Genomic DNA, 16,509 nt, shown 5'->3' on the forward strand with positions numbered 1-16,509 from the left:
AGGATGGTATGCAATGCTAGCACAAACCCACTGAAGTTAATGGGCATGGCAAACTCTGGTTCATTAATTTTGATGGCTCTACTCCAAGTAGGATTTAGCTGAATACAACCCAGAGAAGGCAGACTTGTGGTTGTCTCGGTTGCTGCCCATGTGGTACGGAAGTAGAGAAAAACAATGTGATGAGAGATTGGGTGGTGTAGACTTAGGCTGCAATTCTATACCTCCATAGTAAGCTCCATTGAAGGTACAGATCATACACACAATTTGAATTTTAAAATTGTTTTAAGCAACCCTTTTGTCCCAAGAATTGTATCCTGCAGCTTCCAGGTTTTTCAGTTTAGCCATCAAGCAACACTGCAGGAAGGAAAATAATGTGGCAGCACAGCAAATGGCTGCTCAGTAAAAATATACCTGGGGCAGAACAAAGATGATGTAATCAGCAAACTTCAAGGGTTGCAATATACAGAAGCTCCTGCATAGATGAAAGTTTAGATAGGGATTTGGAGTTGAGCATTCTCTCTCTCTACTCTTCTAGCTATTGCTCACTTGTATGGCATTTCAATGTTCAAAGTTTTTACAGTGTTATAGACCCTAATTCAGAGTTACTCAGATCCAGTCAGTACATCTATCAGATCAGTTTTATTTTGCTCAAAATGAATAACTGGAGGATATACAAGAGTGGGACTGCACTTTTTCCTAACTACTAGTCTGTCTGAATTCAGACTTAAGTGGGGATCACAGGTAATGGCACAGCTCATCAGCTAGAGCAGTACATGGCAGGGTGTGTGTGGAGAGCAAACAACTATGCACAGCTGCGGTCAATGTTGACAGCCGATACAGCCAGCACCATAAGGAGTTTCTAAACATGGTATCTCTTTGTAAATTTAGGCAAAGGGACTTCAAATTTCATGCCGAGGAACACGTTCAACACGGGTTTCACTGGGAGGTCAGAAGGATAAACTAGCTCCTTATATGTTTGCCTCTTTGTTGCTGCACCCTGAAAAGCAAATAGTGAAGACAGTTCTTTGGAGGAAAGAAAGGGTGGGGAAAGAGAAAGAGAGAGAGCGAGAGAGCAGGTAAGTCAGCAAATTCTTGAAGCCAGGTACTACGAGTTACTGCAGTCCTTTAGTGACATGGATGCAACTTTAAAATAACACATACCATACATTTCACCATGAGATGATCTACCGCCTTCCTAAGCCTAATGGGGGAGAAAATGTCTTAGTTCCCAGGCTATTTTATTGTGCTCTTCTTTGGGCGAATGTCAGGTGAACAACAGACCTTCACACCTAGGCCTCCCCTGTTTCAGGCTCTACTGTCCTCTGAGCACAGTCAGTGGATCATTCCTCGATCACCACATCAGGGAGGCCTGTTTCCCACAGACCGTCCTTTCTCTCGAACTACAGAGGGGTAGGTCCACAGCATCCTATGGCCCCCCAGGAGATACATCGTATCTCCCCAAGGTTAAAAGGCACCAACGACACTAGTGAAAAGAGACGCTTCTATCGATAAAGCACAAAGGAATTAAAGACTCTCAATTAAAAACAAAAACAAAAATGAATGTTTTACATGAAAAATAGTGAGAGGGTTTGAGAAGGAAACTCATCTTTTTATACAACCATGACAAGACTATGGTAAAAGTCTACAAAGTGCATTAATTTACAAAGGGATTTGCAACGCCTAGCCTATAAATTCCTGCCTCTGTTACCAGAGATCAATTGTGCATGCATTAAAGCACATCCAAACACTGTTTCTTTGAGTAGACATTCTTATTCGGAACTCTGTGCATGTTAACAATTCCATGGCCAGGCACATCTCAGCAGTGTTCACAGGGAACAGCAACCCAACAGCAAGATCCACAGAAAATGTTGCATCGCCGGTCATGAAATGGCAACAGAACCAATTCAAAAGAGGGAGTTTTGTCTCTCAACCACGTATTTCAGACACATCACTCTTGCCCAGGTCAAAAACAGAATCAAGAATGTGTCTGCTTTGCACTTGTGATCACTTCCTTTAAAATAATTTGCACTGAGAAAGCATCAGTAAAATTATATTAGAATCTGTGTACTATTTCTTCTATTTTTGAATCAAAATGGCAACGATGGAGCCATTGGCTAAATCAAACACTGAAAAGAATCACTCAGCACAGTTAAAATGAGACAACATACAGATCAAAACCAGTTTACTTCTCTTAAATCCTAGAATACATAGATAGAGCCATATTTCCAACAAAATACTAATCATTTTACAATTAAGGTATGGAATGAGGCATTACATCTCTCAATTTTAAAAAGGAAGAGTGGGCAGAGGACTACAATGCTAACACCAATCCTAAGAATCACATGAGAGAGAGATATTATTCTGTGGACATCTGTTGCATAAATAAACAAGTCTGATCACAGCACATAAGTACACAGGAGAAAGAAAATGCAGGTGTGTGATATGCAATGTTGGACTAGAATAAAGTTTTCAACCATCTTTCAAGCAAAAATTCAAGGTGCTTTAAATATGTTGCAAAAGGTTGCATGAACTGGTTTTTTCCCCTTATAGGAAATAAAACCAGGACAGTCCCACCCTTTGTTCCAGTACAATACATTATCAGCAAAAATTAAGAGTCCATTTTCCAGTTCATCTGTTCTATAAAATATATCTATAAGTGTTGACTAAAGACTCTTAAAGGACTCATACTTCTATTTAATAGCAGATCAAGCCTGGCCGAGTTAAATAACTACATAATTCTATTATATAAAAGCATGTTGGATGTGGCATGCACAGAAAATCATGTTCGTATTCTTATGCAACTCCCTGCCCCTCAAATATTTTAATTCTGCATAGGTTCACTGAAGGAATGTTTGTTTGCTAGATGTTATCTATGCAGATTTGCAATTCTCATGCAGAACGAAGGTCTCCATTTGTAAATGGAGAAAGATAAGGATTTGTCCTAACAAGCTGTGCATGTTATGTGACTACATTTGAGTTCTCCACTTCTCCATTTGGAAACAGAGACCACTCAAGAGGCACATTAAGATGCACTGCAAAACACTGTAAAATGGACTTTTAAGACCTCATTCATACTAACTTTGGATTTATCTTCTTGGACAGACAGGCGAGTGAAAGGGGCTGCTTGCATTTAGTGCACTTTGAATACTTTGAAAAACACTAACATAAATAGTTTTAGAGGAGGCATTCCTTCAATTCCCACGCTCCCCTCCCCCCTCCCCCCACAAAATAGTGCTATGACCCACCAATTGGATTTGTGTGTCAGATCTCTTAGCATGTCACAGAAGGGATACTATCACCTCCCCATCCTGGTCAGGGTGTCCTTGAATAACTTGGGGTTGTTTATTTTGCCACACTTCATCTTCGCAGTCTGTGTATTGTCACACACCCAGACTGAAAAGCGATGCTGGTCAAGCCCAACCAAGTGCCCAAAGAGCCATAAACCACATGCGTGTTTTCTTTTACTCCTTCGCTTTAGCCAGGTAGTCAGCCAGTTTGGTGATGCCTTCTTCTTGCTGTTCAAGAAGGTCCAGCACAATGCCCATGGGAGTCTTCTTCAAGCCTATGCTTTCCATCTTGTTCTCCATTTTGTTCTTGATGTTCCGAAGCCTCAAGGAAGCATGGACAAACATCACTGGAGGGGTGGGGAGCAAAAAAGCACATTAATACCCAACAGATATTGTCCACTTCATACCTACATTAGATGCATGTTCTCTCACCATCAGCTCCAAGAGCGCATTCTGACTGCTGATAGTGCCCAGCTATAATGACTCTTTGGAAGGCTTCTGATCATAGTACAATGGCAAATAAAAACCAATGTCACTTATTATATTAATGCCCTGTGTGATCTTTATGATCAGCTGAGAAAGGCTGTCTTGGTTGGCAGCAACCAGAGGGAGGGTCTTCTTGGTGGTGGCACCTTCATTATGGAACCACCTCCCCTCTGAGCTTAGGAAAACATTGATATTAATGATGTTCCAGTGCCCATTAAAAATACATTTAATGTATTTTTGGGCTGGTGCTTCATTCCAGCAGGTTTTATCATCAGCACCATCATCATTATTATTATCATCACCATCTTCTTCATCTACTACTACTACTACTACTACTACTACTACTAATACTGCCTGGGGCTACCAGCTGTATTTTTATGCTGTATGGCAATTTTAATATTGAAGTTGCTTAAACGGCTGTATGTTGCTTTGAAACTGAGGCAGTAAGCTATACAGAAATATTTCTACAAATAAAACATACGTATTGGCTTCTGATCATGATTGTTAATGAGAAAAAAATTCCTACCAAGGTTGGCATTTAATGTCCAGAACAAAACAAAACAAAACAAAACAGCAAAAGGAAAAGCTGCTTCAAAAATAAGAGGACTTGCACTCACAGAACAGAGGAAACGTAATTCCGAACATGAACACCATGACGCCCCCAAAAAAGGAGATCAGGAAGTAGCTCAACAAGATGATAGCGACCACGAAGGCAGCTGGATAGTGCTTCTTAAACCTGCGAATGAAGTCTTTGTTGTGCGATGCCCACACAAATGCTGTGAACACCAGGACCACCACAGCAGCACCGAGGATCATGCTCAGTGGATTCAGAAATCTGCAGAGACAAAAAGGTACAAACGCCCTCAAAGTCTTCCAAATGTTACTCAAGCATTTTATATCAACATAAAGACATTTTGCATGCATCTTCCTGTATCTACAAACCACCCTATGTTTCTGGAGTCAAGTCTAAAAGGAATTGGGGGGGGGGGGGAGTTTGGCCCATTAACAGTGGCTAAATTATTTATTTGTAAAGTACTGCAGTAGAATTGCAACACCAATATACCTGTGAAAGGATCAGACGAGGGAAAGCGATTGAACTATCTTTAAAAAAAAAAAAAAAAAAAAGGATACATTTTACTGATCCTTATACCCTGCCTTTCCTCCAGGGAACTCCAGAGGATATATAGAGGATTTTGGGCTGCCTGCTTAGCTTCAGGGAAGTTGTTGCATCACACGCCTTCAAGACCACACCAAGCAGTTATGGCTGGATGCTCATCTCAAGAGACTTCCTTCTCAAAGGCTGCGCTTAACAGGGGCGGAAGCAGAACTAATCTCCATCTTAATGGCATCCCAATAAGGAGTTTCCATTCACTTCTATGCAGGGAGTGGGAGCGCTGCATTTGGGGAAACTGCTGGAGCGATAGGAAGCTGTGCCTCTGACACAAACCCTCCTTAACTGGCAGAAATCTGGGAAGAGAACCCAGGGCCTAAATACTGCATGCAAAGCAGAAAGATGTAGGTCAGCATCAAAAGATTCTTGCAAGAGACAAGAATCCACACTCATCTACCCCACCATGACAGACTTGCTAGTAAAAATAAATAAGTCCAGTTCCAGATTCCCCACCCACCCCTCAGATATGTCCTCTGTAACAGAGGACATAGCTTAAAAACAAACCAACATCACCTTTACCTTTCCACCCATTGCAGCATACAACATTGTTTGATGTATTACAGTATTCTAACTTTTTTTGGGAAGCCGCCCAGTGGCTGGGGAAGCCCAGCCAGATGGGCGGGGTATAAATAATAAATTATTATTATTATTCTATGGCAACAGTGCCAGCCCCAACCTGGCTTTATTCTCTTACAAGACATGAACCCCAGATAGGTGGGTGGTGGTGCAGTTGTCTGTTGGGGTGGTCTCAATGACATGCATCCCTCCTTGGCTCACCCCATCACAAGAAGTCAGGCAAACCACCAAGGGTCAAGACGAAGTGCAGAGAACCCACAGACCTGAACGGTACAATTCAAATAATTTCAAACTAACAGCTCGGCAGATGCCAACAAAATAAAATCAAGCGGGATGCAAAGAAAGTGGGGGTGGGGAAGAGGACACCCAAAGTTATCGCAGTTGAAAAAGCTGAATTGGACAAACAACCCCCCTGCAGGTCTGTGACCCGGGGCTGAATCCAAGGAATTTTCCCCAACCCTTTCTGGAACAGATGTGGGTGGGTGGGGGTATGGGGAAGGCAGTTCTGCTGTGTGAGCAAGAACACATTTGCCTAAAACTGCTTTACATATAACAGAGGACTTTTACACATGCTAGATTTCAGCCCACTGCGTTTAGTATAGGTAAAAAACCAGTGGATGAGCCACCCTCCTCGCTCACATGCTTTTCAGAAGCACAACACCCATCACAAAGGCAAAACTAAGGCACACAGAGCCATGGGCTCACCGTCGGTCGTCTGTACATTGCACTGCCATGGATAAACTCAAATGGGTGAAGAACCCAGTCCTGGCCCAAGCCCCTGATTTGTGAATGGGTCCTTGCTGACCTCCTCAATACGTTGCATAGCACTGCCTTGGGAAGTACATCTAGGACTTAATTCATGTCTATCAACACACAATTAACGTGCGCTAGTTTTACCATCTTTGCCAGTTTAATAAAATGGAGATGATACAACTGCTGTGAAAGAGCAGGAGACCCATCTTCCTTTCATCACAGCTTCAGGTTGGGTTGCCCACCTGCTCCTGCTGCTCACAGGAACTCACGCATGGCGTACTAAAAACAGGCCGGGTCTGCTTGCTGTTTGCAGCGTCTGAGTCACTTCTGGTCAGCCACAAGCTATATTTAGAGCAAAACTTTCTGAATGTTCTGCCTGGAAAAAGTGAACAGTAACTCAAGGCGGACATCATCACATTGGGCGTTCTTCTGCAATCGGGTTTTGTACCAGAGTTTTGAGAGGTAGCCTATTTTTATAGAAGTATGACATAAAAATAAAAGTTATACACATTGCACTTGGTAACAGAATTGATTCCTACAGCAGTTAGCTCAGTGGTAGAACATCTATTATGCATGCACAAGGTCCCAGGTTCAATATCTAGGTAAGACTGGGAAATATTTCTGTCTAAACCTCTGGAGAGCTGATCAGTGATTTGACTCAGTGTAAGGCTGTTCCCCATGTGCATGTCAAGCTTCCAGTAGGCCTCAAGAGATGTGTAGTACAGTCTAAACTGATTGTGGACCAGGTTCCCACCTTAAAACGTGAGCTATTGTAGTCGTAGGCAAGTGATTTGAAGTCCTTGCTGCACTACACAGGCAAGCAAGCCATCATCTTTCAGACTAATTCAAAATCGTTTGGGGGAAGTGTTTAACATCAATCAACTGGCTGCCTTCTCTGGCACCCTTACTAGTGTATGTGGCAGAAAACACTCAAAGCAATTTTATTCTATGCTGCTAAAAATCTCTTTGCAATGAACTAACAATCAAAAGTTCCAATTTTCAAAGTAAATTGAATTGGCTGAAAGCTGTTGAAAACCCAAATACAGGCAAAATTAAACACAAGCAAACTTAAAGCGGATTTCTTAAAAAGGAAAGCATGCAAGATAATACACTGGATTTGTTATATCTTTGTTACCTAGCTGGTTCTGCAACTATAAACGTTTGAGTCTGCTGCAGAACTCAATGTGCCATTTGGATCAAAATAAAGAATCGTTAACTGAGCTTCACTTTTTTTGGCTACAGGCTTTAGGTTAGATCCAGATTCAGTTGTGCACAGAGTAGAACCAGGGAAATCAATGGGACCTAAGTTATGTCTTGTTGATTTCATGGGTTTTACTCAATCATGAGTGAGTCTGGATTCAACCCAACAGAATTTGTTGTTAATGGCCATGAATACTGTCTCCTAGAAGTGAGAGGTTAACAGGTCAAAAAGTAGACAAGGCGAGAACAACTGATAACTGGAAGTGTTAGTCTCTGTGCCTGCTAGAATCTTTATCAAGACATATTTTTAGGCCTTTAATCTGTAACTGTGAGGAAGCTTGTTTAAAACTGTCAAAAGCAGTGGTTCAGAAGTTGCCTAGTGCAATAGCTTCTTTGCTTCTGTATCTGCATCAAATTGCAAAGCACCAAGTGGGCAATTGGCAGTGGAACACAATTAAAAGGGGTAAGATGTTTGCCATAGTGATGAGAACAAGATGGCACATCAGTCATTAAATCATAAAACCAACATTCACTGTCTACATGAGGGGTAACCAACGCAGTTCCTCCAGATTGTGTTGAACTACAGCTCCCATCAGCCCCATCCAGCAAGGATAGTGATGGGGTCATGGAAGTTGCAGACCAGCAGCATCTGATGGCACCATATTGGCTACTCCTGCCCTACGTATTTGCAATGAGTAGGCAGCAAGGAAAGCCACCTGTAGACACAGGCTTCTGTCTTGCTCCCTGTGACAGGAATTCCCCAAACTGCATCAGCATCTGCCGCTTGCCCAGCAGCCCCGGCGCTGCCTTGCGCCCGGCGCCCCCGCCATCCTCGGCGCAGGGAGCGAGGGGCGCGCAGGCAGGCGCTGCCCGGCGGAGCGACGGCTCCTTCCGAGCGGCTGGCAGTGTCTGGGCATGACTGGCCTCCCGCCTGGTCCCGCGGCGGCTGCAGACGCGGCCGAAGCAGCGCAGGAAAGGAGACGCCCGGCCGCCCAGCCCAGCTCCGCACGCTCCCACTCTCTCTCGGCGGCCGGGGAGCGGGGCCAAAGCGGGCCCCCACCTGAGTGGTGGCTGCGTGAGCCAATAGGCGAGCTGGGGCAGAGGGGGAGGCGGGGCTCCGGAGAACAAAGGAGGGAGGGGGCACCCGGGAGAAGGGGGCGGGGCGGGAGGAGCGGGGAGCGCGGCGCTGCGCCCGGGACGCCCCAGTTCCGCCGGGTTAGAAGCCGGCGGCCTACCTCTGCTGGCCGTGGAAGGCAGCCGGGTCTGGGTCGCGCCTCGAGAGTGGCGGGGTCCGCGCACAGCCTGCCCTCCAGGCTGGGAAGTGGCTCCTAGGCTCCGCCTGAAGCCACGCAGAGCCCGCAAGGCACCCTCGGCGCAACTTGGCCGGGGCAAAAGGCGAAGCTCTGGAGGGAAAGGCGGCCGGATTCCCCTCCTCGGCGGGTCCGGTGGTCTCCCGCCTCCTCTGAGGAAGGGTCTCTTCTTCAGCTTTTCTGATCCTTCGTGGCCCCGTTGGGAGAAGCCGAAATAAATAATGGCCGTGCCATTAAAGTTCTCTCTTTTATAAAAGGGATCCTAATAGAATCGTAGAGTTGGAAGGGATCCCCAGGGCTATCCAGTACTGTACAACCCCTGCAGTGCAGGAATCTCAGCCATAGCATCCATGGCAGACAGACATCCCACCTCTGCTTAAAAACCTCCAAGAAGGGAAAAACCTCCCGAGGGAGACCATTCCCCTGTTGAACAGCCCTTACCAGCAGAAAGTTCTTTCCCATGTTTAGTCAAAATCTTTATTGTAACGTGAATCCACTGGTTCGAGTCCTACCTTCTCTACCTTCTATGCTGTTACTATTTTTTTTATTTTTTTTTTTACATAAGTAAAAAGTGACCTTTCCCCATCTGGCATGGTGGTGTGCCTCGAGATTTTTTTCATGAAACAAGTGTGCCTTTGCCCAAAAAAGGTTGGGAAACACTGATCTAGGTTACCATCTGCAATCTCATTTCAGAGGATAGTCTGAGATTAAAAAGACTGAGAACTTTGTGCATTTTCCCTTAGCTGCTGCTGCATCCTGCTTATGCAAGTGTCCCAAGGCAAATTCTCTGGCCAAGCATTTCAAACACAACATGCATGAGTGTACAGAGTCCCTTCAAAAGCTTCCTCCTGCCAACATTGTATGCTACTTCAGAATCTGTCCTAACTGCTGCCTCCAAATTTATTTCTATTGAATCAACAATTATGTGGTCTTCATTTGGCAAGAATAACAGCCAGCCGCTGCCTAAGAGAAGTGCACATATAATATGTTTGGAATAATTCTGAATACAAGGTAACACCCTAGAAAGTTCTTCTCTAACAGCAGGCGGTCAATGCTGATACCATCTTAGCTAAGGTGATAAGACAAGTAATCCATCATGTCTGAAGTGTGCTCTGAAGTCCTCCAAGTGGGAGTCATTAAATGCCACAGGTGGTATCAGGAGCTAGGTTAGTTATAGGATACACTCTAAATATAGCCCTCGTTAGAGAGATTTATTGAACGTATCAGACACCACCAGTATATGTGCAAGACATCTTGTAGCATGGTAGCGCGGTGGTTATTTGAGGTTGGTGTTACTCGGACAACGTACAAAAACAAACTTGGGGAGAAGGTGATTAGTTCTTATTGCCAAGGAATAGGTTTTGTAGTGGTGGCAGGAATAACCAGGAAGTGTAAAGCACTCTATATAAATAGACCACTAAATGGATGCCTTAAGGTCTCATTGAGAGATACAGGAAACAACTTTTGCCTGCTGGAAAGATGTTGCACCTAGAAGAAAGCAGGTGGGGCGAAAAATAAAGAAGTGATCTACAGGCAAACAAATAATGTACTCCTCTATACAGCCAAGCCAACAGAACATGCTTCCATTTGCTACTGGAAGATTTGCTTTCCAACCATCTGCAGCAAAGTGGAACAGACTGACTGTGGAAAGCTCATTTCATACTCAAGTGTGTCTTGGTTGGATGAACTGCAAGCAGGAAGTCATTGCATTAACTCAAATGGGCAGACTAAGCAATGCTGCAGGTGCTAGGATTAAGGACAATCCCAGAAGCTGGAAGCTTCCAATGCAGTCGGAGATGTCGATAAGAACGATAAAAGAAGCCACCAAATAAATGCAAAGCTGTAACGGAATAGATTTAGTAATAAGGTTTCAGCTTATGTACCACCACCAGGTAAGCACTGCATACTGCATGCCTGATTATGAGATCCTTGCTTCCAGTGGTTAGCACACTGTAGCAAGCTTGTATTCTCCAACAACTTGGCACCAATGCGTGAAATACTTGGTTTTAAGAAGCTGGGAAGGTTCACTCAGGGAAGTGATAGGAGCACAGGCTTCCATGTTCTGGGACCAGAAAGTAAGGCATGTTCCTCCTGAATTAGGAAGAGACCTTGACTGAAAGAGATAAAATTAACAGATCTTCCATATCACTATGTTGTTGTTTTTTAAGTTTTGTTTCTACAGCAGTACTATAGGAAAGGCTATGTTAAGTTTGGAAAGAATTGCCTTTTTGCAGAGAGATAAAAAAATACTCCTACTCAGTTGGAAGGGCACAAAGACGCATAGCGCATTACCAATGGCTGGCTGTAGAGAGTGCCATTTAAAAGTTCAGTGATGAAATTGAAGCAGACATTGGTGACCTGGGGTGGTGGTGTAGGGGACAGAAGGGGGAAAGAGAAACCAAGAACAGTAGACTAAAGATATGGCATACAAAATCTAATTCAGCCACCTGCTTGTGTCAGGCTAAATATAATGTGCTTTTTGCATATGTCCATTGTTGATGGAGGCTCAACTGAATGTGATCATTTAAAACAAACCTGATAATAAAGGGCACTGGAAAGCTATGAATGTAATATAAGCAAGACAGGATCTGTAAGAGAGGCAGTGCTTGAAACATGGCTACTTAAGCTATAGAAAAAACTCCAGAAGCAAAAACAAGACTTGCCACAGCATCCAATTGGAGTTTTATTCTTCACTGCCCTTCTTTCAGCTGCATACTATAACAGACAATGCTTAGCTTTAAGTACCAATTTTAAGTACACTCCAGACTTACTAAATTGTGACGTTGAGGACAGAAATATCTGATAAACCTCATAACTTAATTAGTTGAACTGTAAATGTTCCTCATTGGCTGGCCAGAGTTAAATGTTCACCAGGCTTAAGACTTCATGGAAAAAGTGAATTTTGAAGAGAGATGTAAGTAGCATCACACAGGTACTTGGGGAGGCAGTTCCAAGCATAAGGTGCAGCAAGAGTAGAGTAATTTGAGGGAGCAGGAGACCCTCAGCTGGATGGAAGTGGTGGTGCAAAGGTCAAAGGAAGAACATAAGAGGGGAGAAAAGACGGTAAGGGTTTTGAAGAGGCGGGAAGAAGCCTGCAAAGATCCAGGAGCAGAGATAAAATCAATGTGTAGATTAGAAGAGACATCATGTGATCAGAACAAGAGGAGATTTATTTTGGCTACAGAAGGCTGAGAAAAGAACACAACTTGGCAACAGACTGAACACAGTGGACAAAGAAGGGAACAAAACAAAGCCAAGGCTGCATGCCTGTTCAACAGGGCAGATGATAACACAGTAAACTGATAAAAGAGTATTGATGGGAAGGAGAGTTGGAAGAGAATACTGAGTTGGAGATGACATATGTTCAAGAAGAAACAATGGAGGCTAATGGAGTTAGTTAAGGCACAGTACTTTCTATGCTATATAAAAAGAAAATTAGTTGCCAACACCACAGGTGGCTCTTCCTCACTCCCTGAAAGATTTTGCAGTGCATACAGCTAGCAACAAACAGGAAAAGGAGGAGCCAGAAAAATTCAACTATGGAAAAGCCTTAAAACATGCAACCATATAAACCAAGATGCAACCTCAGCAATTGTAAAATAAACAGTGATCTGTATTACTGTATGAACCTTGCATCGGATTATTAAGAAGTGACTTAGTGCAGCTTGCAGCTAGGTTTTTTTAAAGCTTTTAAGTAAATCTGAATGGAACAATCTTCCAAGCAAGTATGTTTTGGGTAAGACTTACATACATCAAAAATATTTTGAAAGGGAAAACCCCCCCTTGTTCTCCACTAAGCAGACACACTGGACATGGCCTCTCTCCACCTATTCCCAATTACCACAGGTAATTAGCACAGGTGTGAGATTGCCTATATTGGCCAACTCCATTATGATATAGAATGAATGTAGCAGTTCCACCTGCCAATAATGGGGATCAGATACCAGCCTAACACCTTACATGCCTGGTGAGCAGAGATTCAGCAGATGCCTTCTGTGCCAACTTTTAAATGCCTGCTGAAAACTTTTCTATTCCGCCAGGCCTATTCAGGCAATTAAAAATATTTTATTTTTCCATCTATAAGAAGTCCCCAAGTTTAAGAAGTCTCCTATTTTGGGGGACTCAGATTTAAGAAAATGGGGGGAGATGGTCCAGAGTATAAGACACCCCCTAATTTTTGACATTATTTTTAGGGGGGGGGGAACCTAGTCTTATTCCACAATGATGTGTGTTAAACTGATGTCTGTTTAACTTTTTTATGGTTTTATTGCATGGTTTTATGTTTTTATTGTTGTAAAACATTGAGATATATAGCAGAATACAAATATTTATATAAATTATTTTCATCATGGAGGAAAATATGTTTTTCATTATGTACAGAAAGCCATCAAAAGAAAATGGAATGGATGAGAGCCCTTAAACTTGCATCAAGAAGTGAGAATCAGTTAAATAAGCCCAGCGCTCAATGTCATGTTCCAAACATTTGGCCACACCAATTAGCTTCCAACTAGAATTACTTCCTTCCATTCTATAAGGTAGGCATAGGCAAACTCGGCCCTCCAGATGTTTTGGGACTACAATTCCCATCATCCCTAGCTAACAGGACCCAGTGGTCAGAGATGATGAACTGTAGTTTCAAAACATCTGGAGGGCCAAGTTTGCCTAAGCCTGCTATAGGGTCTTTCTCTAAAAAAACACAATGTCCACCTCTAGGGAATAAAGGAAAGTCCTGTTTGTTTCTGGACTATCTGATGGAAGCATCAAGGAACAATTATATGCCTTGTCTCACTTTTAGTATGAAGTAAAAGACCCAGTCTGTAAAAGGATTTGCAAGTGTAACTATCAAAGGTTGATGAATGCAGCCTAAATCTAACACCAAGCCAAAATGGCAGTTTGTTTTTTTGTTCTTTCATCTTTTAGGATTCAAAGGAGACTGAAGAAGGATTTCCTGTGTGGTTTTGCTTAGAATTTTCATATATTCACAGGTTCTCTTCAAAAAGGAGGTGTTCTGAGTATCATATAAATAATTCCTACGTGGTTTTTTTAAACGCACACCCTTTTAGCCGTAAAATCTCAGTGATGCTCTAAAGCAGCCTGGACTACAACTCCCATCATCCCCAACTACGGGCCCTGCTGGTGGGGTGAATGACAGTTGTAGTCCAAAACATGTTGGGAAACACTACTTACTCTGAGGAGAGCTTTTCTAGCAAGGGGAAATGTTAAACATGTTTAAATTAGGCTCTATTAATGATAATAGACTTAAGGGAAAGCAAGTGAGCTTAATCTCAGTTTACTCATTCTACAGCTTCTGTAGATTGAAGATTTCATTTATTTTACCTTTACCATGACAGGAATAAAAAACCCTGGTCAGTGAAAATCCGATCCCCTTAATCAGACTCTGAGGACAATGAGTAAGGGAAGCAAGAATCGCTCTTAGCTATGCTTTTGCTTTCTAACACACAAATCATTTAACAGAAGCTTCTAGCTCTCATGAGTGCAGCAGAGGCCAAACTGATGAGTCACCAGACTGCCAAATTTTCAACCAACAATTTCAGAACCTGTCACGTGAGTGAGGGGCTGACTCATGACTAGTTCCAAATGGCAAGGCCACATTAATGGTTTGGAAGCATAGGAAGTCTCCTCTTTCCATTCAAGTCCTCTGAAGAAGCCAGGAACAAACTAGTTTCTAAGGATGAAATGCCATGTGGCACAGTCCAGCAAGCATGACTCATGTGAAGAAATTGCAGTTAGAGTTTTGAATACCAACGCCCATCAGTTTAGGCCTGAAATACATTTTCTCTCTCTCTCTCTCTATATATATATAGGAGAGAGAGCATGCACCAAGATTTATCAAGGTTTTCCAAAAACTAACTGTCTCGAAGAAGGAAAGCTTTTTATTGGGCCAAAATGAATAATAGACACAGGGAATATGAGGACTGGGAGAGTATCTGAGGATTTATTCTGTAAGTTTATTATACTATGGGGATAGGGGGGAACTATGTAAAAGACCATTTATTTCTTTAAAAAGTGAAAGAACCAGAACTAGGTTAAAAAGTACCTCACATTTAACCCAATTCACCCCCAAAGAAGCAAAAATAAAATAAAAATAAAAGTGCATTTCTCAACAGGGTTAACAAGAATAGTTGCAAAATACCAATTTCCCACAAACAATGGGTCATATACACACAGCACTGACTTCCAGAATATTACAATGTTACAATTGTATTCAAGGCACGGCAGGGGGTGGCGGCACAGAAACACCTAGATTTCTTCCTGCATAAACACAGTCTTAATAAATTAGCCCTGGTGATTTCATGATCCAAATCTAATAGAAGCGTAGGTTTCACTTTTGAAAACGTACATTCAACAAGGAAGACGCCTACAGCTACATTTTGAAGGAGAGAAAGGAAATCAACTCAGGAAGTTACACTTAGCCAACGGCACTGAAGAAAGCACCTGCCTTGTATGGCTAAAACAGCAATTTCAGGCAGGATTGCTCTATGCAGGACACTTTGCGATACATACAGCGGATTTGCTATCGTCTTGCTCACAGCTAAGCTACCTCCATCTTAAAACCAGAGAGCGAAGCAGTGCGCATCCGGCAACGTATGTTATTTAGAAGCTTCTCCACAAATACGAATGCGATGGAAAGCAAACAAGGAGGCCCAGCACAACCCCATATACCTCTTCTCAGAAGTAAGCCCCATTAAGTTCCATGGGAATTTATTCAATTAGTATGTGCAGAGCAGCAGCTTGCAGTTTGCAAGCGGCAGCTTGCTACCCTCAGGAGAGAAAGGGAGAACGGAAGCTAAAATGCTCCATTGCTCTGCTAGAGTTGCCAGCGTCAGGCCAGGAAAGGTGTGCGCCCCCGCTCCATCTTTGCTGCGGAACGCGCCCGCGCTTACCCCACTATGGAGATCACGGTAGCCGCCACCACCAGGTAGTTGGTCTGGTAATAGAGCAAATTGCTGACCACCCTGTTGTTCCATTTGGAAATGTCTTTGAAATCCGGCAGGGCGAAGCGGTCGTGGCCCGGAATGAAGTCGTCCCAGGATCTCAGAGGAGCTACTTGCACGTCCATAATGCCTCTCCCATTCGGAATCCTGCAGCAGCTGCGGCGGCGGCGCGACGTCAGCAGGGCGGCCTTAAAGAAGGGCAACGCAGCAACCAGCTGACTGGAGTTGCATTTCTGGTTGACTGCAAAGCAGGAAGGGGGGGAAAGGCAGCCGCGGGAGGGCGGATTTTATCTTTCACAAAAATCCCACTGTCTGCAAATTAAGATGCAACATTTGCAATGTATATAGTTCACACAATAGCTCCTTTTAAAAAGCTGAGGTCAGTAGCTGTCTCCTTGAACACCGTTGTAAGATCCTGCCAGGTACTGGTTCACAGCGCAGTGCTATGCATGTCTACTTGCAATTTTAATAAGAATTTGTGCCTCCACTTGCTTTTCACTCTTCCCTTTCATTTCCACCCGCATTTTGTTTTTGGGAGTGTAAGCCTCCTGAGGATAGGGCTAGTTTACTCATAGGCTTTGGTAAGCGGCTCTGAGAGCATTTTTGGCTAAGGGATGGGGTATAAAGGTACTAAATAAATTTATTTAGAGCTGCACTTTCTAGCTGCAATAACATACACACTTGCCTGAGAGTATGCCCCATTTAGATCAGTGTTTCTGAATAGGACTGCACTGCCACCAGTAAATTTTCCTCAAGGTCATGTACAAAAT

The 16,509-nt window shown here is 43.3% G+C and overlaps 1 protein-coding gene across 1 annotated transcript; it reads right to left on the bottom strand.

Annotated features, from left to right (window-relative positions):
• Positions 1-2,165: 2,165 nt before the first annotated feature.
• On the bottom strand, positions 2,166-15,932 carry ARL6IP5 (ARF like GTPase 6 interacting protein 5). Its single transcript, XM_028719434.2, has 3 exons — positions 15,689-15,932; positions 4,391-4,608; positions 2,166-3,634 (listed from the first exon to the last, which is right to left on the bottom strand). Exons 1-3 carry the CDS (start codon positions 15,862-15,864, stop codon positions 3,462-3,464), a joined length of 567 nt encoding a protein of 188 aa, XP_028575267.1. The 5' UTR covers positions 15,865-15,932; the 3' UTR covers positions 2,166-3,461.
• Positions 15,933-16,509: the final 577 nt, after the last annotated feature.

Source organism: Podarcis muralis, chromosome 2, assembly GCF_964188315.1.
Source record: "Podarcis muralis chromosome 2, rPodMur119.hap1.1, whole genome shotgun sequence".
NCBI lineage: Eukaryota > Metazoa > Chordata > Lepidosauria > Squamata > Lacertidae > Podarcis > Podarcis muralis.